The sequence below is a fragment of the Mus pahari genome, chromosome 7 (genome assembly GCF_900095145.1).
Source record: "Mus pahari chromosome 7, PAHARI_EIJ_v1.1, whole genome shotgun sequence".
Classification (NCBI taxonomy): Eukaryota; Metazoa; Chordata; class Mammalia; order Rodentia; family Muridae; genus Mus; species Mus pahari.
In genome coordinates, this window is record NC_034596.1 from 93,225,105 (window position 1) to 93,250,099 (window position 24,995).

At 44.6% G+C, this 24,995-nt stretch overlaps 2 protein-coding genes across 8 annotated transcripts in view; one reads left to right on the top strand and one right to left on the bottom strand.

The window, feature by feature from the left end:
• Nucleotides 1-6,098, bottom strand: part of Ptpn21 (protein tyrosine phosphatase non-receptor type 21) — a 64,359-nt gene extending 58,261 nt beyond the window's left edge. The window contains exons 1-2 of the mRNA XM_021201431.2: nt 6,048-6,098; nt 2,166-2,526 (exon numbers count right to left, since the gene is read on the bottom strand). Of these exons, the coding sequence (XP_021057090.1) occupies nt 2,166-2,345 (180 nt within the window). The 5' untranslated portion in view covers nt 2,346-2,526; nt 6,048-6,098. The remainder of the gene's footprint in view (nt 1-2,165; nt 2,527-6,047) is intronic.
• A 9,662-nt stretch (nt 6,099-15,760) lies between these two features.
• Zc3h14 (zinc finger CCCH-type containing 14) overlaps nt 15,761-24,995 on the top strand; it is a 42,549-nt gene continuing 33,314 nt past the window's right edge. For 4 of the 7 annotated variants that reach the window (XM_021202773.1, XM_021202775.1, XM_029540730.1 and 1 more), the window contains exons 1-3: nt 15,767-15,944; nt 16,251-16,293; nt 22,150-22,264. In XM_021202773.1, the coding sequence (XP_021058432.1) occupies nt 15,909-15,944; nt 16,251-16,293; nt 22,150-22,264 (194 nt within the window). In that variant the 5' untranslated portion in view covers nt 15,767-15,908. Of the gene's footprint in view, nt 15,945-16,250; nt 16,294-22,149; nt 22,265-24,995 lie in introns of all 7 variants that reach the window. The other 3 variants (XM_029540731.1, XM_029540732.1, XM_029540733.1) reach the window with 1 other exon arrangement.

Here is a 24,995-nt window from a genome sequence, read left to right on the forward strand (position 1 = left end):
GATGGCGATTTTCCTGGATCGCTGCCACTTTCTTAAAGATTTACTTATTTCATGTGTACAAGACTTTTGCCTGCAGAGAGCATGTTATACACTATGTCCATGCCTAGTGTCCACAGAGGTCGTACAGGCAGTTGTGAGCCACCACGTGGGTGCCGGGAATTGAACACTGCTCCTCTGCAAGAGTAGTCAGTTCTCTGAACCGCAGAGCCACGTCCCCAGTCCTGAGTTTCTTGACTAACAGAAAAAAAGCAACCACCACTGGTGGCAAGCTCAATTCTTCCTGAATTTATTGAGCACACTTAACGCTCTGGTTACAAAAATAAAGACAACACAGTCCTTAAGGAGCTGATTCTCTGGGGCTTTAGGGCGGACATGGAGTAATTGGATAAAATTTGGGGGGGAAAGCAAAATGGGGTGCTGGGGAGCAGAAGTAAGTGAAGGCAATAAAAAGTCAGCTAAATAAATGCACATGAGAAAGACAATCACGGAGGCCCCCTTTCCCGGCTCGCTTTTCGCTTTGCTTTGCTTTGGGTTTTACTCCAATCCACTCAGTCTCTCCCCAGGCTCTCTCCTCTTCTGTTCAACACGGCGGATGTGCTGCCTCCGCCAATTCCCCCTGGACAGCCTTACCTCTCTCCTGGCTTCAATTCTCTCAGCATCCTGAGATTCCCAAGCCTCTTTCCTTCAGTCTAAATCTCCTGCCTGGCCCTCCAGAAAGCATACCTACCTCCCCATTCAATATCTCCAGTTAGACTGAGTGGTACCAACTGGCACCTCAAACCTAGCATTTAGTTCCCAAGCTGAACCCAGCTCTTTCATGTTTCCTCTCTTAATTACAGTCCCCACCATCTACTGACAGCCTAAGTACCAGCCCCGGCTCCTGGCTAACTCCTCCCCAGCAGCTGCTTCTTCAGTCCTAAATATCCCCAGCTTCCTCCCCACTTCTCTCCGCCAGCAGCTGCACCTGAACCACGTTTTAGTCATCCACGAGAGGACTTGCTGAGGCAAAAAGCCACTTTGGTTTAAAAAGCCTACCTTATCTTTAGACTATCGGGGTAGGTCTAAATCTTTTAAGGACAACGAAATGCCTTTGTTACTTTTAAGGGAACAGAGATTTGCAGCCTGATAGGGCCTAGCACTGAGGTCACACGTGAGAGATCGTTTTGCCTAAGGAGCTTCACCTCTGTGGTCCTCTCTCTCCTGGCAGCACACCTGCCGCCTCACTGCTCTCAGCTCAAGGATAAGCAACCTGGTAGCTACCTCTGAGTACCTGCGGTTCCAAGTTACAGGTTTTTAAACTAAATAATCAACTGAATGTTTCCCCTAGAGCAAAATGTATCTATTCCTGACTTTATGAGCCACAACATTTACGGGATTCCCGGTTTATAAGACCCCGTTTCTTTTCCTTACCCCTGCTCCAGGGAGCTAGACACAGGAAAGATCCCACGTTTAGAGCTCTTCCTTTTAACAGGCCTTACAAAAGATTTTAAATTTAGGACTTCCTGGGGCTATTCGAGTACTCCACAACTTTCTACTCACTAGATTGAGGCGTTTCCCAGGACACAGGTTCCTATGATTATTGTAACAGATTGGTGCTTATGGTTCTACGTGCACATTAAATCACAACCACTCCAAGAATAGGCACCACTGTTACGGTCACGGTTATGATGGGAAACTGGGGCTCAGGGATCTCAAGAAGTAACTTGCCTAAGGTTATAGAACTAGTTGGTGAGAAAACCAAAATTCAAACTTCAGGCATTTATGACTCTTGGCCTACAGAAAACAGAAAATGTATGTTGTACAGATGAATAAATACATACGTGCATGCACAAAGCCTGATAAGAATGACCAGAAATTAGGATTTAATAATAAATGAGAACTTGGAAAATGCAAAATACATGCACATTTGATTCTCCACGGCCTTTATGAGGGACATAGGATACAAACGCGTTCAAAGTCGACACTGTAAATTCTTTTTGGAGCACCTCCATAGGGGCTACTTTTGCTCTGATCTCTTCCTTCCTCTCTGGGAGGAGGGCTTTCAGGTTCACAGTCACAGACAGGAAGTGCATGCTTCTGGTGTCAGGTAGACTAGGATACACACACAGCCCCCATGCGGTAAGGAGTGAAGGCCCGAAAGACCTGCAGCCTCCTCTGCAGCTTACCTCTCTCAGCTCCAGGCGCTGGGCCACAGCTTCTAGGCTCTCCTGGCCAGTGCTCTCCACAGACAGAGTGAACTCCACAAACTCATTATTGAGCAGCTGGATCCGGGCAACCAGGCAGCTCTTGCTGGACACAGTGTAGCGTCGGGTGCGTTTCAATTTCAATCCAAATGGCAGTGGCATCTTCTCCCTTCAACAGTGGAAGGGCCAGGAAGGACCAATCCAGCAGTGATGGCGCCAAGCAAAAGCGACCCTTCCGTCAAAACAAACTCTTAGTCTCCAGTTGCTCACCCAACAGCCGCTGCTGCCATTAAAAAGCAACCGAGTCTCCAAAGACCAGGCGATGGCAGCATCCACGCCAGCGCTGAGGAAAGACGAAAAAAAAATAGGTGGAACTGAGTATAAAGAATTACGTTTGCCTCTGCTGGAGTAAGGCTCTTACAGGAGCAGGGAGGTGGCAGGAAAGTTTATCACGCGGGATGGGGGTGGGGCCGAGGGTCAGACCCCACCCCTTATTCTACCTCACCACTAGTGATAGCAGCCCTGACTTGTGAAGAATTAAATGAGATAATGCTCAGCGTGTCTATAACTAACTACAAAGCATTACTGGTCATCTTGCTAGTTTGAAGTTTTGTTTTTGTGGGTTTTTTTTTCCTTAGGTAACTCTTTTTTAGTTTCTCAATTACTCAGGTGTCTTCAGTTCCTGTGTTTTGTTATGCGCACAGCGAGAGAACCAGTCTTTCAGGCAAATTAACTCTGAACTCCAAATAATCCCCTCTACCTAACATATGGCCACTGCGAGACTCAACGGAGATGAAGTGCCCAACCAGCATTTCTATAAGTCCCTTCTGGTTCGTTATTAACATCACCACACAGATCTGTGAATAAACAAGTTATAAGCACCGCACTGATGCTAGTCCTCGAGCCATACAATAGCAGTTCTAAAAAGCGTGCTCTCAACTCCTCTCCTGAGCAGGGACACCTAAGGAAGATGTGGGCGCTCACCTACAGAAAAGGGCGAGGCCTTAAACATCATCCTGGTTAAAGAGGACAGGCAAGGCTGAACAAGCCCATGAAGTCAAGGGCAGCGGGGGGCCGCCGCTCGCGCTTCTCCGAGTCTCCTCCTCTGGGAGAAAGGCACAAGCGGGGTTGCCTGGCCAACGGGGAATGTCAGAAGCCCCGGAACCCTCCGCCTGCGGCCGCGGACGTTTCCGGGCGGACGTGCTCCGAAAGGACTGGCCCCCTGTGATCGGAGGAGGGAGGATTTAAAGGGGCCGGCGTTAGCCCTACAGGCAGGGAGTGATTGGGCGCGCATTTTGAGGCCGTATCCACGTAGCAGCTCCCCCCAAACCACACTACTTTATAACCATGCTTGATGATAGTAACTTCTGCGGTGAATGAACAGGGGGCGAGCAACAACTAGGGATGTATGTCAACTAGAAATGTTTTCTCCTTAACAAGTTGACAAAAATCTCAGCTATTTCCATCCCTCACACTGCCTCCACTCTCACCTCCGCCCCTTCCTCTGAGGATAAATCGTTTAGCAAGGCTGGAGCCTAGCCGATTACCTATTTGGGTGCGCGATGGGACAGTCCATCCCTAAGCCTCACAGGACAAACCGAAAGCAGGCCTCAGCAGAAACAGCTTTCTCGGTTTCACGCTAATAAGGACCGATTTTGTATCTCCCTGGTCTTCTCCATCGCTCCTTTCTGTCGTGCTCACCGTCTGAGACTCAGCTACAGAGGTCATCAGCACCCCAGCCTGCGGAATGGCTGAACTAGAAAATGAGGTTTAGCTATGACCCTAGACTGCCAAACTTAACATCTTGGGATTCCACAAATGTGCTCTGCCTCTCTGAGCACAAGGCAGCGTAATGAGCATCTTGAGGAAATCTAAGACAAATCCTAAGCTGTCTCTGTCCTTAAGGAGATTGCAGGCATCTATAATTATATTCAGAGCTGTATCACTAGTGGGGACATGGTCAAGGTTCCTAAAATTTGTGTTTGTTTGGCTTTTTGGAGCTCTCTGGTGAGAGCTCCCCCCTCTTTCCAGAAAGACACGTTTAAAAAACTTGGGGCTGAAGAAGTCCAGGAAACAAAGGGGGAACCTACAGCAGTATGTTAATAACTGCTAAATGCCTTACTTGGGTAAAAGCACTATTCCATAGAAGGAATTGGAGGCGGGCGGGCGGGTGTGTGTGTGCAATTATATTAAGATAGAGTTCTGCCTGCAATATTTTTCAATATTCTTTGCTGTTTCCAGAGTATGAACAATGGAGCAAAAATGGAAAAAAATCAAGAAAATGAAAATACTTTTAAAAAGTTAAGCAAGCTTAAACCCAGGAGATACGCTAATTGTGCTTCTTTAACCCTAAACAACAACGGAAGTGCAGTATGCAAAGTATTATAAGTTGTAGATTTCAGGCTTCAGATTGTGGCAACTAAAACATTAACGTATATTTTAAAAGTTTCATACGTCCAAAGGGAAGACATCTGATTTATATACTGTCAAATGTGTTCATTTCTTCACTCTAAAGATGGAACACTGCCTGTAATACAGTATACTACACTATATAGCTTAATTACTAAGTTCTGAATAGACAAACTCAAATTTCCAGTTGTCACTAAGATTTGGAATGTTTTACAGCACTGGGGAGGAGGAAAAAAAAATCAATGTTTTCTCTTTTTATTTGGGCAACTGTTATAATTTGATTATTAAATTTCTATGCATCTTTTCCTAAGAATGTCTAGTTTCTTGATTATTCATATAAAACCTACTGTGGAAAAACTGCTTAGTGACTTAAAATTTTATGTTTGATTAATATATCTTAATGATGCCATAACTTATGTTTGAATACTACAGCCAAGAGGTAGAAACTTAAAATACTCTGGAGAGGGTTGATATAGGTGCCAACTACTAAATGAAAGAGACTATACAGAGCCTTTAAAAGAGAAAAGCAGGCTAATTTCTCTATAAAACCATCCCATTATAGAATAAGAAAAGATGCATATTTAAATCCTGCTTCACGGGTTTACAATAGATGCTCTGCACAGTTAGCGAGTCCATTTCTCATTTTTCTTAGCCATATCCCCTTCTTCTCAAATTTGCTTTAACTCTGAGTCTCACCAGAGACTTTAACTTGAATCACACCTCGAGTCAGCCACCACATGTTCAGGGAACTTTGCCACTGTTCCTCTAACGTTAAATATTCACTAAAAAAAGAGAACCTGACATTTTTAGAACGCCTATATCTTAGTGCCTTAAATCAATCTTATGTCTCTCACAGAACATTTGTGCATTGATAATCTATAACTAAATGGCCTACAAACAAAACAACTATTCCCAGTAAGAAACTGTTGTCTTGTCTAAAACTAAAAAAGAAAGAGAAAAGAAAACATGGGTCAGTAACTATTAGACATAGTGTAGTGGTTCCTTGGAGCTCATAAAGATTCAGAATGTGTTTACTAACATTCTCTATAATCATAGGGCTTTCTCGGCCGCGGGGGCTGGGGATAGGACAAGCATGCTCAGAGCAGCCAATCTAAACAGGGTTTACAGAAATCACAAGTCGGAATTTGCAGATCCAAGAATTCTTCCTCCAGGAGTAAAGGCGCTTTGGTCCAAAACCGAAACAAGGAGTTGCCAAACAGACTTTCCTTTATGCCCCTGTTGCCAGTTATACGGCAACCTTCATACTCCACATATTCCTAGAGGCACAAATATGCCCAAGATTTCAAACCCCGATCCAGAACTAAGCCGCAACCATCCGCGGAGGAGTCCGGAATGGAAGTTCCAGACTCTTTTTAGAAATGACTAGGAGATCAGAGCGAGCAAGGGAAGACTTCGCTCTTTGTTACGCCCCTGCCCGAGTCCCCCGCGCCTCACCTGCTCCGGCTCCCGCCGGGTCGGGGCCGCGCTCCGGCTCGGCGTCCCGCCTCCCCGGGCTCCGCGCGGCCGCCGCAGCCGCTGCTGCTTCGCTCGCACGCGCCCCAGGCCCGCGCGCCGACCGCACGCCTTGCCCGCACCGGCCGGGCCGCGGCGGCACTCGCTGGGGGAGCTCAGGGGCCGGGGCCGGAGCTGCGGGGCCCGCGTCCCTCCCCTTGGGCCGGGCGCGCGGATCCGGGGAGGCGGCGGCGCGTGACCTCAGAGAGTTGGAATGCGGGCGGCAGGGCGCGGGGGAGGCCGGACAGCTGCGGCCGGCCACCGGGGAGGGGGCGCGCCGCTGCTGTTTTTAACCGTGTGACCAGTTATTTTAAGTTTCCAAATAAAGCAGAGCTTTGAAGAAGAAGAAAAAAAAGGAGGTGAAGGGGAGGTTATTTTGAGTCCACGTAGAAAGGGCTCGGTTGCATTATTAACTGGTGGTCTGTAAAAAACTGGGGTTATTGAAGTACTCTGGTACTTTGCTGGAGACGGTTCAAGACTTTCTACACGCCCCCACCCCACCCCCTTTACGTGCCTGCTCCTCCCATCAAGCACACACTGCTCCTCTGTAGGAACTCTGAACTTGGAGAGAAGTGGAAAACTGACCCAAATGGGCTGGCGGTGCTGCTCCCCAGAAGTCACTAGGGAGCAGAGGGATAAGAGTTCTAGAAATAAGGAAGACCAGGGAAGTCACTCTAGATCTCCCCTAAATGACTGATAGCTTAGTTTTACCTTGGGGAACCACTGGGAAGGACTACTTACTGCCAAGGGGTAACCATGGAAGAAGCCGAGAAAAGAACCGAGTGGAGCTGCCCCTAGCGGGACTCCGGTGCTCATTATTAGACTGTATTCTTGCTAACCCCTCACCGTGAGCACCTGGCTTCATCTCCTCAGCGGTCTTCCCCTTCGCACTACTCCCATGGTTACTCTCCCTCTGGTTTGTCATTCTTTCCCAGTGTTCGCCCAAGGTGAAGTTCAGCTACTAGACTTCTATGTGTGGTCTAGAGTGCGTCCTTGGCCACTCTAATAAGCTCTCTTCTCTTCAGCATGCCCTTTGTCCCCAACAAAGAGGGGGCAGCGCCTCCAGACCCCTTTCCATTTATGTCAACCCTCCCGCCTCTCAGACTCAATTCAGAGCTCTACTTCCAAGATTTAAAAAAAAAAAAAAAAAAAAAAAAAAGTTCTAGCCACCCCGAGGCTGCCTCACTTGGCAAGAATATTATAAATTGTTTCGTAGAGGGTTCATTTATACCTCTTAGAATTCCGAGGGCAGTTCTGGGCAGACAGTAGGCACTAAATAAAAACGTGTTAATTGAATCGGGAAGAAAATGAAAGAATTTTAAAAATAGAAAATGATCCTAAAACCCAAGTGGTGCTTTAGACAACCAAGTTGAACTTCTTCACAGTCTACAGATGTCATTTACCAACCATGCACTTAAGCTCTGTTTCCTTCAGTCATGTTAATTTGGCAGAAACATCCCCATGGCAAGGCATGAGGACACATTATTAGGCATAAGTTACTGGTGAATATTTTCTACAAAAGGGGGTGAGGCGATTTATACGGTTTAACCCCAACATTTACAGCACGACTGTTAAGTGAGAGTCTCCCCACTCTGCCTGCCAGATGCCCAGCTTTTCTGGAGAGTTATTTGATTCCTATGTATTCTTAGAGAGATACAGACTATTCTGCACATACGTGCACAGTGCACATGCCTACATCTTATTTATTACCCAGAAGGTGGCACGTCATACACACTTCTACAATTGAAGGCAATTCTAATTAAATTATACAAATACAATTTAGAAAGAGTGCTAGAGAGATGACTCAGCAGGTAAGGGCAAGGGTTGTTCTAGCAGAGGACCTGTGTTCAGTTCCTAGCTCCCATTTTAGGTGGCTCACAAACACTGTAATGCCAGCTCCAACGGGGACCCAACACCTCAAGCATCTGCCTGTCCCTGCATTTGTATGCACATACTCTCCTTACACACACACACACACACACACACACAGAGAGAGAGAGAGAGAGAGAGAGAGAGAGAGAGAGAGAGAGAGAGAGAGAGAGAATTCTAGAAAGAAAGCTCTGACCTAAAATGATAATAGTGTCAGGCTGGGAGGACATGGGTTTGAGTGATCGATCCACTGACAAGGAGTTTTTAAAGCTGTGTGTTTGTCTGTGTATGGGCAGGTGTGTATACATGAGTACAAATGTCTTTGGAGGCTGGAAAAGGACACTGGACACCCTAGAGCTGGAGTTGCAGCCCAGTATGAGTGCTAGGAACCTAACATGTGTCCTTTGCAGAAGTCCTGCGCACTTTTTTGTTTGTTTGTTTGTTTGGTCTTTCCCAGACAGGGTTTCTCTGTGTAGCCCTGGCTGTCCTGGAACTCACTTTGTAGACCAGGCTGGCCTCGAACTCAGAAATCTGCCTGCCTCTGCCTCCCAAGTGCTGGGATGAAAGGTGTGTGCCACCACTGCACACTCTTTACCAACCATTCCTCCAGCTCCTCAAACGGTATTTTCCTAGGACTTAATCTGCTTTGGTATCTTGGTGAAATCCTTCATATTCTACAATATAAGTTATTGTTCACTACAAGAATCCTGACTGCCAGGCCATGGTGGCGCATGCGTTTAATCCTAGCACTCGGGAGGCAGAGGCAGGCGGATTTCTGAGTTCGAGGCCAGCCTGGTCTACAGAGTGAGTTCCAGGACAGCCAGGGCTACACAGAGAAACCCTGTCTCGAAAAAAAACCAAAAAAAAAAAAAAAAAAAAAAAAATCCTGACTGAAGGCATTACTTCACCCTACAAAAACAATGCTGCCTAGGAGAGACGGTGAAGAATATAACCAACAAATGTAAGGTCTAGGGGCTGGAGACATGACTTAGTGGCTCAGAGCACTTTGTTGCTTTTACAGAGGACCCTGGTTCAATTCCCGACACTTACATGTTGGCACACAATTATTCATAACCATAGTTCCAGGGGGCCCGACAGGTGAAATCACCTTTGCACCTGGGATCTTCACCCTTGCACCTGGGATCTTCACCTTTGCACCTGGGATCTTCACCCTTGCACCTGGGATCTTCACCTTTGCACCTGGGATCTTCACCCTTGCACCTGGGATCTTCACCCTTGTACCTGGGATCTTCACCCTTGCACCTGGGATCTTCACCCTTGCACCTGGGATCTTCACCTTTGCACTTGGCCTGAGACCTCCACAAGTTTAGGAATGATGACTTTTGAGGATCAGTTCTCCTGGACTTCATGGAAATAATATTACAACAATGGTGTCATTTTCATAGCAAGAGTGACTGATAAAATAGTAATTCCCAATACTTAAGGGTTCTTTTTAAACAATTTTTATCTATTATTATTGGTGGAGGAGGTGCCATGTTGCATGCGTGGAGGTCAGAGGGCAACTGTGGAGTTGCTTTGCTTGGGTTCGGGAGACTGAATTCCAGTATCCAGACTTGCATCACTGGAGGCAAATGCTATTACCCCCAGGTTTCCAGCATATAGAGATTCTGATTCAAAGGCAGATATGCCATTTGATAGCCAGTACTGAAGAAAAACGTCTCTTCAGTTGCGTGTTGCGTGGAGAAAGATAAGATGCATGTCCCTGCCCTCTCAGGGACTCATCTTGTGAACAATAGGTTAAGATATGATTTTAGGTAACTAAGGAAATTCACACAAAGGTATAACACAAGTAGATTGATAATGCCTAGTTAATCATTGTGAGAACTCTCTGTTTGAATCCAGAAAGACAAATACAAAGTCACTGAACACTGGAGGACAAGAAAAGCATTTCAGGCTGGGAAAAAGCTACCACCTCTAGTCCCCTCTTCCACACAGACTGGTAACACACACACACACACACACACACACACACACACACACACACACGGGGCAGGGCACAAAAGCCAACTGAAATGTAGCCCTTGGGGAGACTGGAGGCACAGGGGCTACCATTGTTAAGGGGACTTCGGGCTCCATAGAGCTGTGGTTGGCTGACTTCATGACCAATGCTCTTTTTCAGTTCTCGCCTCTATTTGGAAGGTAGCCAAGAGCCCTCTTAGCTGGCACTGTAGTTCATTGTGATCTGGCTCTCATACTATCCCTTAGAAGAAAAATATGCCATTTGTCATGGGGCAGTTTATTCTTTTGTGAGACTAATACTTCTAGCCCTTCAAGGATGTGGACTGTGAAAGCTGCATCTCACAGAAAAGCGCCCTGAACAGCCTCCAAGCCCTAAGTGCCATTGGCTTAGCGGGGGTTCTCTATGACTCAGCCGCCTCTTCATCTGAGATCTGAATGTGTTTCAGTTCTCAAATAGCCTGCACTTCCCTGTTCCATAATTATAAGCTGGTTGTCTAAAAGAGAGCCATGTCTTCAATACCTTTAAATAAATTCCTTGTTATGAATTTAAGAAAAGGGGAGGGGGCGCTGGCGAGATGGCTCAGCAGGTAAGAGCACTGACTGCTCTTCTGAAGGTCCTGAGTTCAAATCCCAGCAACAACATGGTAGCTCACAATCACCCATAATGAAATCTGACGCCCTCTTCTGGTGCATCTGAAGACAGATACAGTGTACTTATATATAATGATAAATAAATCTTTGGGCCCAGAGCAATCAGGGATTGAGGGAGCAGAGTTGATGGGAGCAAGCAGGGTCGACCAGAGCGAACAGGGTTTGCCGAAGTGACAAGAGGTACTAAATTCATTTCCCAACAACCAAATGAAGGCTTACAACCATCTGTACAGCTACAGGGTATGCATATACAGTAAATAAATAAATACAGAAATAAATACAGAAATAAATGATTACCATACTGAGAAAACTATAAAACATTGAGACATTAAAAAAAAAAAAGAGGATCTTGCTATGTAGTGCTGGAACTATAGACATGTGCCACAGCACCTGACTCTGTGTGTGTGTGTGTGTGTGTGTGTGTGTGTGTGTGTGTGTGTGTGTGTGTGTGCAGGCCAGAAGTGGGTGTTAATGTCTTCTTCAATTGCTCTCCATCTTATTTCCAGGGCAAGGCCTCTCACTGGACCTAGAGTTTGCTGATTTGCCTAGAGTAGCTGACCAGCAATCCCTGTGTATCCTCCTAGCTCCAGGCCCCCAGTTCTGGTATCACAGGCACCAAATGCCATGCCTGGCTTTCTCATGGGGGTGCTGGGGTTATTCAGGTCTTATATACAAATGCTTTTCTGACTGAGCCATCTCTCCAGGCCTCTGAATATCTTTTAATGAAAATGCTCTTGGCTCGTTTTTCACACAAGATTTTTCCAATAGTAACTAAATTGTTGAATGCCAATCTGTTTAAGGTACAATAATGGTAAAAACATGTTCCTGTTCTTGGCTATGGAATGGTGGATAAAAAGAGTAGGAAAAACAACAACAACAACAACTTACCCGACTCTTGAACTGGGTGATAAGCCCAGAGACTTGGTCCTGCTCATCTGTGCTCTGCCTCCAAACACAGTGTCTGGCTCAGTGCAGGCATTGAATTTTTAATCAACAAACACAGTGCTGCTGTGAGCCAGGCGCGGCTCAAAATGCTTTGCAAATATTAACTTACCTCAACCTTATAAGAACTTTTAGAAGGGGAAAACTATCGTATTTGTGCTACAGATGAGGAAACCGAGGTACCAAGAAAAGCAGCTCCTCACCTGAGGTGTCAGAGAGCAGCCAAGCTGCACTCCAACCCAGACATTCTGGCTCCAGGGTCCCTGTTCTTGTCACCTGCTCCTCCTCCATGTCTCCTCAATGTTGCATGTCTCTGTGGTCACTGAATTTACCCAGGAGAAATGCTTTTGCAAGTCAAGTCTTTGATTTCTTTTAACCTACAAGTATTTGATAAATGTTTGTCATGTGCCTACCATCCTGAAAGAACTTCTGTAGAAATATAAGACGCATGGCACTCAGTCTATCATTTTGCTAGGGAGGATGAGCGCATACATAAATTGATAGTCACAGTAGGAAACCTAAGATGTCATAGTCATTTACTTACAGATGCCAGAAGAATTGTCACAGGTCGAGCTGGCAGTGGTGGCACATGCTTTTAATCCCAGCATTTGGGAGGCAGAGGCAAGTGGATTTCTGAGTTTGAGGCCAGGGCTGCTACATAAAGAAACCCTGTCTCAAAACAAACATACAAACAAAACAAAACAAAACAAAAAGAATTGTCACAGGTCAGGGGGCCTATGACAGCCAGATCCAGGGTGGCCCCGTGACTTCTACTCTTCTATAATTCCTGGGAGTGCAGATTACTTTAATTAATGGGTATGGTGAAGACAAAAGATTATGGAGATATAAAAAAGGTCCTAACTCACTTAAGCCCAACTGAATGAGACAAAAGTCCTTAACAGAGGAACCAGTGTGTGCTGCAGGGTGGAGGGTCATCTTTATCTTTGCTAAGTTAACAGAGCAGCCATATAGGTGGTGTTCTTGGCATGTAACTGTGGGCTATCTTCTAGAATAAGAACACAGCTTTTAGACCACAGCAGGCAAAAAGATGGAGCCTTTGTTCCTAAAGATCCCAGGACATCATTTCCTGCTAATGAGCCTGGAATGAAATTCTTCCTTAGTCAAGTTCCTGTCCACCACCTCTGCTGAGGCCTGCTGAGACTCTGAGCTTAAGATCCAAGCAAGCTGTGCTTACCTTGCTAATTAATGGAAACTCTGAGAAAAGAAGCATGTATGTTCTAAACTGCTAAACCCATGGTCTCTGATTATGCACCGATTGCTGATTAGTAGAAACTAGCTCTTAAGCTAGGTATAATCCATCCCTTACTTGTCACTTGGAACAGGGTAGCAGGTGGGAAAACTGGCCCCAGGATTATGGCCACATCCCTCACCAGCTGAACCATGTGGGAGAGCTGGCCCTGCACCTCTCCTGGACAGCAGGTAGAGCTGGCCCTGGATGTGCATGGTGCTGGGGAGAGCTTGAGAGCCTGTCGGCTGACTAGCTCGGATACCCAGATCTAGAGCTTTAAATTGGCCTGCCCCAGCACCTACTGCATCAGTGAACTGCTGCAGTGCAGGAAGGAACTAGTCCTACAGATCCAAAACTACAGAGTCTCCACCACACAGAGCAACAACAGGATATCTGAGAGGAGTCCAGGTGAAGTTCCGGTATTGCTAGAGTACAGAAGCCAGAGGCCTTGTACTAAACCAACTAGCGATTCCAATGAACATTTGCAAGCTAAGAAGTGTGGACAAAGGGAATACTGTGGGACACACTATAGCTTCTACAATGAGATTTTTTTTTTCTCTGTTTAGAGGGAGGTTGCAAGGGTGGAGGGCAGGTATGATGGGGAGATGGGGTATATGACGTGAAATTCACAAAGAACCAATAAAGATTTTTTATTAAAGAAGAATATGGGCATAGTTGGTGCATGCCTGTAATCCCAGCACCTCAGAGGCTAAGCAGGTGGAACAGGAATCTGAGTCCAAACAGTGTGGCCCTGTCACAAAGCTAACACCAACACCAACCCAACACCAACACCAAAACCAACACCAAAACCAAAACCAACACCAACACCAACACCAACACCAACACCAACACCTACTCCAAACCACTTAGTGACTTGGAGGAATGTGGGGAGAATGGAAAAACCTTTCTGGATGTCTATTCTGGAAAAGGATTCTTCCACGTTTCATTCTCCCTGTCGGGAACAGGGAGAATGAAAGGACTCTAGTGTAGGGGAGAATGAAAGGACTCTAGTGTAGAAATAAATTTGAATTGCAGATGATAAAGATGAATTAGCACTGAAAATGCTGAATTCAGAAGAAAGTGAAGCGGACAGAGCTACGTAAATTTTGGGAGTGGGTCTCAGGCAAGAACATGGCTGAGATGGGAGAGTCGGTCATTGTTAGCAAGGAGATGACAGCACGTGGGAAGTGACGGGTTGACCTCCTTGTCTCTAGGGGAGTGGAGTATGCTAAAGAACTTTCAGATCTGTTGACATCACTTCAAGTGACAGGTTCTTTCAGTTTGTATTGTGAGCACACCTTCTCATGCTCGTTTTCCTACAATCTAGCAGAGCTGTTAGGATTTGAACAATTTGAACACCTCTTTGCAGCCATTGCACTCTCCCTTGCTGCCCCAGATGCCCTACATGAAGGAGTCTAGCAAACAACCAGACTGCTCTTAGACCAGCACCAACAGTCCTGAGCACCCCACAGACACCCTGAAACAACTACACAGAAACTGCAGTCGATCTGATCGTCCCAGCTCCTGAATGTGCGGCTCCAGTGAGGGCTGCTGGAAAGATTTTGTACCTGATAGTTTGTGATCCTGAGCCTTGAAGAACTTCAAACAAACCTGCAATTATCTCTTCCTAGGCCAGAGGGCAAGCTCTTCTCCTTGTGTTCTAGCAGACAGATAGCTGTAATTGGTGCTAAGAGGCAAAGCTCTGATTAGTCCAACATATGGCTGGGCTTGGCCAAAACAAATAGCTGTGATTAATCCAAACATCCCATTTTGAGCTATAGAAGCAGACTGTTCAGGCCCGGAGGACACTCTCGGGAGCAGCTTACCCTATGGTTACAACAGCCGGCTTAACAAGAGGCTTCTCTCAGGCTCTCTTTCCTGACCCACTTTCAGCTGCGGGGACCCAAAGAGAGGCAGGAGATAGAAGAGGGAGGGAGCTGTTCCAGAGTGGCCAGGGTAAGGTAAGAAGCTGAGAGGGGGAACAGGAGGCTCAGAGCCTAAGCTTGAAAAGCAATGATGTGCCAAAGAAGAGAACCTGCAGGCCCTGGTCACAAGAATCTGTGAGAGCGGTCAGGTCTTCAGGGCCAAGTGTGCCAGGCACCTGGCTGAGAGCTGTATCGCTGGCTGCCATCATGGCCTGAGAAATCCCAGTACCGAGGACCTGCAGGAGGCTGCAATCCCAGCTGAGACTGAGAGCAGCAAGCCCAATGTCTAGGCCCAAGGAGCTCTAATACATTCAGGGCTGACACCCAAAAACCCAGGCCTGCGCACCAACTCTTAACACTAGAGGGCTCCACTTTCCAGTCACACTGTCCACACTACAGGTTGTTGTAACACTAGAGGGTGACACATACCACTCTTGCTGCCTGCAGCTGGCAGCCCTCAGGAGGCAGAGGCAGGTGGATCACTGGGTTCAAGGCCAGCCTGGTTTTCAGAGCAAGTTCCAGAACAGCCGGGGCTACACAGAGAAACCCTGTCTTGAAAAACCAAACCAAAACAAAACATCCCTCTAGAATTAAAGTAAGGTCATGGGTTCTGAAAACTGCCCCTCCACCTCCTCGAGTGTAATAATAGTACATCTTCTAGAAAATAATCTCCTTTTTGTCATTTAATAATATATATGTATTAATCCCATAGTGATACTCGAGGTTAGATTTGAACTCAGATCAAGGCTCATAATGTTTGACCTATACATTACTTCATCCTGATTACCTGTAGACTAAAATTTGCAAATGAGAAACCATGAAAGGGAAAAAGAAAGGCTCCCGAGGCCTAGAAAGAGGAAGGTGAAACCAGGTAACCCCCTTAGGCCATTGTCCTCTGCGCGACCAGCAGTGGTCGCCAGAGCATAGGTTCCAGACCCCGCCCCCCTGCCCGGGACACACACGCGCGCGCGCGAGAGCGCATGCGTGTGCTCAGGCGCATGCGCGCTGGCTCCCACTTGCACGGGGGCGCCAGCAGGGGCGGGGACGCGCAAGGCGGAGGCGGAGCGGCGGCTGTGGTGGCGGCTGCGGCAGCGGCGTCCGGGGTCAGGCTGCAGGGTGGCAGCCCGCGGCGGGCTCCAGGTAACGGAGGCGCCGCGCAGTGGCGAGCCGGCCGCCCGCCGCCGAGCCATGGAAATCGGCACCGAGATCAGCCGCAAGATCCGGGTGAGGCGGGCGTCGGCGGGCGCTGGGCATGGCGGGCGGGCGGGCGGTTGCCAGGAGTAACGGGGCGGCTGGGCCCGGCCTGCCGCGTCTCCTCCGCGCCGGCCGCCTCCGACGGAGCGCAGACGCGGCGGTCGGCTCGGGGGACGCGGGCGGGCCCGTGAGAGGCACCGGAGCGGCGGCGGGAAGCGCCGCGAGGGGGGCGGGCGTCCCCTCCCCCACCTCCCGGTTGCGCGGAGCGGCTCTTTCACTGTCGCGGTTTTCACGGGTACCTTTGCTGGTTTGTTTTGTTTTTCTTCTCTCCCTCAGAGTGCCATTAAGGGGAAATTACAAGAATTAGGAGCTTACGTGGGTAAGTCGATTTTCATCCTTCGCCTCAATATACTGTAGGACTCGTAGCTGACTGGATGTGTCTGAGTGGCTCTGCCCCAAAGCTCTTTGGGTGGTCCACCAAGAGATCCCTGGTTTTCCTCTCCCCTCTTTCCATTGAACCATCTATAGCAGCACCCCGAGTTCCCTCCCCCCACCCCCATCTCCTGTCTAAGATGTTATTTTGAAATAGTCTAGCTTTTTTAGCCTTCGGCTGAAGCTGTCGTTTTTTTTTAAACACCCATGTTTGCTCGAATCTTGTTCTGTTTTTCCTGTTGTTACTTTCTCATTATGACCTTTAATTTGAGATCTCTCATTTTGGATATGAACATGATATGCTTCTGGCATTTGCGACAGAGCTGGTTCAGTAAGTTTTATGTTTTAGGTTTTTAAATTTTTTTTTATATGTTCTTCCTACTCGAACCTGACAGTGGTGAGTTCACTTATCTCTTTTTTGTTGTTTTGTTTTGTTTTTTTCAGAATGAGTGTTTACTCTGAGCTAGGCATTGTTTAGCTGTTACACATATAAAATAAAAATCGCCATTAAAATGTAAATGATAATATCCCAGTTGTACAAATAGAAACAAAGGCTTCTGGTAGTTGAACAGGGTTGCGGGGGAGGGGAAGCCTGTCTGACCCCACTGATGGTGGCTCTGGGTGTAAATCATCTTAAGATAGTAACTCAGAGTTCGAGGCCAGCCTGGTCTACAGAGTGATTTCCAGGACAGCCAGGGCTATACAGAGAAAACCTGTCTTGAAAAACCAAAAAAAAAAAAAAAAAAAGATAGTAACTCAGGGTCTGAGACCCTTACTGACCTCTGGAGACAAATTTGTTTTCATAATAGTTAGAAGACTTGACATTACACTATGTTTACACTTGGATTATACGAAAGCAATGGGTTTAAAAGGTAGTCACACCAGCTTTTACTAGAACTCTTGGTCAAATAATTGTAATTAAAAAAAAAGTTCCATCTAGAATGTTATCAATGAGACAGATAAAAAAAAGTTTTTAAAACTGACTTCTCAGTTTGGAGGTGGTGGCCCATGTCTTTAGTCCCAGCACTCCAGCGGTAGAGGCAGGAGTTTCTGCGAGTTCAAGGCCAGCCTACTGTCTACAGAGCGAGTTCCAGAATAGCCAGGGCTATTGCAACCCTGTCTTCAAAAACAAATCCAAACCTGACACTGTTAAGTGTTTTGACTGTGAGAGCAGAGAAGTACTTGTTAAATAGTAGTGTACTGAGCTGACAACGATCGTTTTCAGAAAAGGCATTAGTGATTGCAAAGTAAGGTAGCTGTATGAAGTTGAAGTGTCAACCTGACATAGGCTGTTGTCATTTGGGAAGAAGGGACCTCAATTGAGTAAATGCCACTACCAGATTGACCTGTAGGAGTGATTGACACGGGGTAGGGGGTCAGTTCACTGTGCATGGTACCCTGGTTTGGTGTAGCTGGGTGCTTAAGAAAGCAGGCAGAGTAGGCCAGTCAGCAGCACTCCTGCATGGTCTCTGCATTCCTTCCTGCCTCCAGGTTTCTGCCTTGAGTTAGTGACCTAATCTCCCGAGATGTTGGACCACATGCTGTAAGATGAAATAAACACTTTCCTCACCAACTACCTTTTGGTCACAGTGTTTTATCACAGTAGTAGAAAACATTTTACATTCTAAGAAATGATAAACTGGTTTTGTGCACTTGTAGGCCTGAGAAAAGCCAAAAGTTTCTATTGCCAATGACAAGTTGAACTTAAAAATTAAAATTAAAACTTTGACAGTTTGGGTTTACCTCTGTGAACTTGAGAGATTCCCAGAACTAAAACATTCTGTGGAGAAATTGTGGAGGCACTAACAGTATGACTTTATGTAATGAAATGTCCTGTATGTCCTTGGTTCACCAGTGAACTAGCACTTTCTAAGTGCCCACTACACATTACCTTATGCAGAGGTAAAAGGCAATAAAGGTTGAGTAGGTGGATTTTCATGTGACAGTACAGAGAATCAGTTGGTGTTACATTAGATTCCATATTGTTAATAAATATTTGCTTGAGTTTCAGTGTAGTATCATAGAAGGATAGAAAGGTCTAGAAAGACTGTTAAAATACTCAAGGTACATATTTATGGGACTAGATTTTCTTTACATTCCTCAATATTAAACATCTTTATCACAGATTAAATGCAAAAAAACAGATTAGAGTTCATTTGTCTTCTAGACACGATACAGAAGAGATTTATGGAAATAGAAAGCAAGGCCATCCTCAGAACTATGGTTTTTGTTTGGGAAACTTTAGCTTCTAGAAAAACCATTAAGTTAATAAAATTGGACTATTAGCCTGTAATCTTACACATTGATGATTAAGTCCTTTAAAAATTCTCCATTTTGAATCCATATGGTAAATATTAGTAGATACATCAGTCAGAAGAAACCTGAGACTGAACAAGCTAAGAATTACTGTTTGTACATGACAGTTGGTGGGTAGACTTCAGGCTTTTTCAGGATTGATATGAGACACCTTATGGATATGAGAAAATGGAGCGGAACCTGAATTTTCTTAGTTTTAACTGTTTTTTCTTTAATACTTAGTGGGTGCCAGCTGTATGAGACCCACTGCATGTGTATAACTGTGTTGATAGCCAGTGTGAGGTCTAAGTGTGTCACTGAGATACATTCAGTCCTGTCACTGAATTTCAGAAATTCCAAAAAAGATTTTTTTTTTTTTTTTAAGTTTTTAAAACATTCACTTATAGTGTTGTATTTCTGAAAATACTGCTGGGATGGGTGGCAGTATTACAACTCTATAAATAAATGGAATGTGGAGAGAGCTCCATTAGTGACTGTCAGCAGATTGATGATTGGGAGCTCAAGTTTGGGGTCCTTGGTGCTTTTGTCAAACTTTATGAAAAATACTTAACGAGCCAGGCCCTCTGGAGTGCCAGCGAATCTTCACATTTGATCAGCTCCTTCCCTTCTGCTGCTTCTCAGACTTTTCTTCTATGACCCTGCCGCTTCTCCTTCCTCTTTACTTAAACCTAGGACCCCTGCAAACTCTTAGCACCATTTCATGTTGGGTTTTAGTTGAAAGCCTGCAGTTTAATATCTGTCACTTGTAGCTGGGCGGTGGTGGCACACACATTTACTTTAATCCCAGCACTCAGGAGGCAGAGGCAGGCAGATTTCTGAGTTCGAGGCCAGCCTGGTCTACAGAGTGAGTTCCAGGACAGCCAGGGCTACACAGAAACCCTGTCTCGGAAAAACAAAACAAACAAACAAACAAAACAGAAAACACACACAAACAAAAAAGAAAATATCTGTCACTTGAGTTAACCATCATCCTTCAACTCTTTGAAGTAAAGTCTTTTTTATGTTTGCAGTTTGTAGATGTGTATATTTCACCATCCAGAACAAGATGGCTTTGTTTTCAGGGTTTTACTCTTTGAGATGGGTTCTCATACTGTGCTGCTCAACATAGAGCTTGTGCCAGCCTCAAACTAACTGATCTTATTGATCTTAACTGTTCCCTCTTCCAGGAGGGTGCTGGGGTTAGAGTCACGCCCTGCTAGTAGTCATGGCTTCTCAAAAAGAATCCCAGAGCTCTGGGTGAGTGCTTTTCAAAGTGGGGTGCAAAGAAGAACCCCCTTCCTTTAAAGCAAGCAGTGAGGAAACTCAGCTGTGCTCAGGTGGGGTAGTTCAGTGGTGTGGCTGTAGCAGTTCAGTTTTCATTCATGTGCTTGAGATGAGAGCTTCTCTGAACCTTCCCAGTGGTTATTGTTGTCTTCTATCCCCAGTATGCTGATTTGAATGTATTTCAGTGATCTTTCTGGACTCTGGAAGAATATTTTATGACCACATGCTAATTTTGCATTAGATTCTCTAATTTTCATTGTATTGTCTACTGAGAAGACAACTTGTGAATTTTAACAGCTTTGCTGAGAAATGATTGATAGTTTATATTGCACATATTTGAAGTGTGTTTGTGTATAAGTGTATTTGGCATGTTTTGATGTGTATCCTCCCAAAACCATCACCAGTCAGTTCGATAAATCTACTGGACTTGGTATAGCTCATTGGAGTCTTCCTAACTAACATTGTGCTCAAGATCCCTTGTTTGAGGCACTGGCATCTCTTTAAAAAAAAAAAAAAAGGACTGAACATACTTATTCATACTCTCCCCTTCCTAAATTTACAATAGCTACCCTGGCTTTGTAACCTGTTTTTATGCCTTTCCTTGTCCCCATTCAATATCAGGACAACCACTGCTCTTATAAAACTTTAGAAATACAAATTGATATAGTGACAGCAATCATTTCATTGGTACTGTGAGAGAAAAATACCTGTCTGCCCAAGTATCTTAGCAGTCTTTAAGATTATTTATTTTATTTATATGAGTACACTGTACCTGTCTTCAGACACACCAGAAGAGAGCATCGGATCCCATTACAGATGGTTGTGAGCCACCATGTGGTTGCTGAGATTTGAACTCAGGACTTCTGGAAGAGCAGTCGGTGCTCTTAACCACTGAGCTATCGCTCCAGCCCCCTATTAGCAGTCTTATCTGTTTACCTGAGTTACTGGTGTAGGATCATTGTTAGTATGACATATAAATATGGATTAGCTTATTTTTTATGAGTAATGAGAGCTTTTTTGAAACTTTAGCAAAACAAAGATTGGCCACTTGTTACTTATATTTTCTCACTTATTGCATGCTTCCTTGAAATACTGCATTCTCTTTTTGTCCAGCTTCTGTATTAGAGTTTGGAGTCTTTTCCTTTCTTTTTAAAAAATGATTTATTTACTTTTATGTGCATTTGTGTTTTGCCTGCATGTATGTCTGTGTGAGGGTGTTGGATCCTCTGGAACTGGAGTTACAGACAGTTGTGAGCAGTCATATGTGTGCTAGGAACTCAACCCAGGTTCTCTGGAAGAACAGCCAGTGCTCTTAAACAGTTGAGCCGTCTCTCCAGCCCCTAGGTAGTTTTCCCTTGAAACAGGTTTTTGGCATATGAACCTTTCTGTTTATGTGTATTTTAGTTATTAAGGAAATTTTAATAAAGATATGTTTGAGGCTGGGTATATGTCAGTCATCTCAGTATTTGGGAGGGCATAGGGAGGAAGATCATGAGTTTTAAGATAATATCCCCATGGAGTGGAGGCAGACACACACCCACTTTTCTCAAAAAGAAATTAAATTTCCTCATGACTTTGCTTCCTTATTAAAATGTTCTTGGGCTTTTTACCTTCAGTCATTGTGTGGGGTTGCCACTGTCAGGGTGAATCAAGTTGAGTTGCTATTTAACCCTTTTCCATCCTTTGGTACTAATAACTGAACTCTTGCATTATACTTGCTATAGGGTTTTGTGTAGTTTTAGTTATGTGATGCTGCTAGAAGTTTATAACATAGAGTATTTGAAGTCTTCTACCTTTACTGAGTAGAAGTATATTTATTCCCTAGTGACACGAATACTGTTTTGAACAGAAAACTAAACAGTGCAATTATTGGGGACATATATTGAGGACATAGATATACCTTCTAGAAGGGTCTAGAAGTTGATGGACATTAAAAAGATTTCTTTCAAAAACCAGTACATTTTCCCAAGTGATTCCATGACCCAGGATGCCTAGTTTTATGACTAGAAATGCATCAGTTTTTTCCAGTTCCTGACCTTCTAAAAATTGAAGTACTTGTGGGGTGATGGGGAAAACGGGTAGCTGAGCTTTCTTGTCTAGCCTCTGTTAGAATGAGGTATGAATTATCAAGGCTACTTCTCTGTTTTCAAGCACATTGATTTTTGAACAAAAACAAATATTGAGGAAACATTTAAAAGTTTGGTATACTTTTCCTTTTAAATAGATGAAGAACTTCCTGATTACATTATGGTGATGGTGGCCAACAAGAAAAGTCAGGACCAAATGACAGAGGACCTGTCCCTGTTTCTAGGGAACAACACAATTCGATTCACCGTATGGTATGTTTCTGAATATCTGTGCCTCAGAGCAAAGTCAGAGTTGGTATTCTGTCTAGAAAGTGGAGCTTGGCAGTCTGTGAGGTTCATTGTGGAGGCTGGCTGTGAGCTGTAAAGCATAGCCTCTGGAGGTTTCTTCATCTGTAAATGGGACTTGTAAATCACCTCATATGTAAGTGTGAGGGTAACCTAGCTGATGCATACAGAGGGCATGCAGATATGCCTGCACCATAGGAGCCCTTGATGGATGTTAGCCAGTTTGTATCTTTCACCTTCTGCAGTTCATTGTTGCCACTACCTTCACGCATAGCACTAGGCTGGCTTTTGCCTTTTATGTGGAAGATTCCCCCCCTTTTGTTTTTGGTTTTATGTTAAGCTATTTTTCTTTTCCTGACACATGTATGTCTCCATTTGTCAGACAGTTACTTTCACAGTTTGGAGTTTGAGCAACTTTTTTTTTTTTTCATATAAATGACTTGTGATTTGGTCTATACTTTATCAAACCACATGTGCCCTTAGATGAAAATAAGTATAAGATTGAGTTTAAAAAGGCCAGCTCTGTTGTCAGGCTTAAGGCTGAGTGAGAAAGGGGAAGGATAATGACATGGCTAACACAGAGAGGATACTCATCAGAGCGCCCACAGACTAAAGACCCAGTTGCTGCAGTCTTCGCCGTCTCTCTGGCAACTGTATATGATGTTACTACTTTGGAAATCTGCAGAATTTTCTGTTTTACACTACTCAGTTTTGGAGACATTATTAAGAGTACAGTGATCCTTACATATTGACACACTGCTTCATTGTGGATATATACCTTACTTAATATAGTCTGTTCTAAAATACTCATGGTGTTTTTGACTGAGGAAATTATACTATGATTGTGAACACTTCTTTTTCAAGTCATCAGTTTTGCTTCATAAGCATTGTTGTGACCTGGTCTTTGGTTAAACCTTTAGATCACTTTGGGTTTGCAGTCCAGCTAATCTAAACCAGAAGATTGACCCGATAGGTTCTTTTTCAGATGACTTGAATGGACTGTGTAAGACATCTCTTAAACCAGTATACCATTTACTGAATCTGAACTTAAAGTCAAAATGAGTTTCTCATCGTGCTATAAATGCAGTTTCACATGTGCTCTTGCAAGGAGTCATTTCTTCACCACCAGTGTTCACTAGTATTAAACAGACTATCCTGATTTTTAATTATTTTTTTGTTAGTATATGTATGTGTTTGTGTATGTAGATACACAAGATGTGCATGCATGTGTGTGTATTTATATTTATAGGCCTGAATTGGACATTGTTGTCTTGCTGGATCATGCTCCATTTTGTTTGTTGAGACAGGGTCTCTCACTGAACCCAGAGCTTACCAGTTACTTTTGGTCTATCTAGACCGCTTGTCCCAAGGTCCTGTTTCTGCCTTATGAGTGCTGGTATTACAGGTGCCTTCCAACACCCAGCTTTTTCATGGATCTAGGAATCAGCTCTGTTAGCCACAGCTGAACCTAGTGTGTAAAGGTGTGTGTTGTCCGTGTGTCTGTCATCCCCTGTCCTTCCCGTCTTCCTCCAGTCCAGCTCAGCCCAGCCCTATCCTGGTGGTTTTTGGGGTTTTGTTTTTTTGCTGTCAGTTTTATAACTTTACACTGAGGTCTCCCCACTCTATCCTGCTTTTTCTTTTTCTTTTCTTTTCTTTTCTTTTTTTTTTTTTTTTTTGAAACCCCAAAATCGTTGTGTCCATGAGGAAACTGACAAGTGAGTGGAGCCTAAATGAAACAATAGGAAACTCTGGTGTTTATGAGGGGATTTTGGAAGGTTGTGCAAAATTGCCTTCTATGTAGCTATTAAGAAAGGTTATGTTAAAGCAAAGTTGTAGCCTATTTGTTTAATTTTGAAAATAAGAGTTACAGTAAAGTTGGATAGCATATTTTAAAATTCTTTTTTAACTTTATTCATCTTTCATAATTACATTGTCCAAGAAGCCAGGTAAATAGTTAAAATAAATATTAACTGCTAGATTAGGGTGTGTAGGTCATAGGTAGTCTATGTGCTTAGCATGTATACATAGTCCTTAGTTTAACCCTATAGGAGAGGGTGAGAGAGGAAGGCAGGGGGAGAGCATGCACACACACACACACACACACACACACACACACACACACAGGTAAAACAGCTGTGCTAAACATTATATGTTTGAGATACTTGTTTTATTTACTATAAGCTGTTTCGATCTTTAGTTCCTAAGAAGCAAGCTTTATTTTGTTTTGTTTATCAAGACTTGTAAGGCGATGTTTTTTTGTCTTCTTTTTTCCTTTGGTTCTGGTTCTGGGGTTTGAACCCAGAGCCTTGTATGTGTTCATTTCTAACATTCTGTTTTGGATCTGCTGACACAGTGTATTCCTAGCTACCTGGGAAGCTGAGGTAAGAGGTCCACAAGTTCAAGGCCAGCTTAGACAATTTAAATCCTGTCTCAAAAAGTAACTAGAGAGCTGTGGGTATGTATCAATGATAGTAGAGAGCTTGCTGCATTGTGTGCTTAAGGCTATAGGTTCAATTTCCAGTACTTTAGCTGCTGTGCTGCTGAGCTATCTTATCCATCTGAGGTGGGAGGGAGGTGCTGCTGCTGCTGCTGCTGCTGCTTCTTCCTCCTTTTCCCCCTCCTTCCTCTTCCAGAGGGTAAATGTTAATCCCCCCCCCNCCCCCCCCCCCGTATTTATGTAAGGCCTTTTAAAATAAAA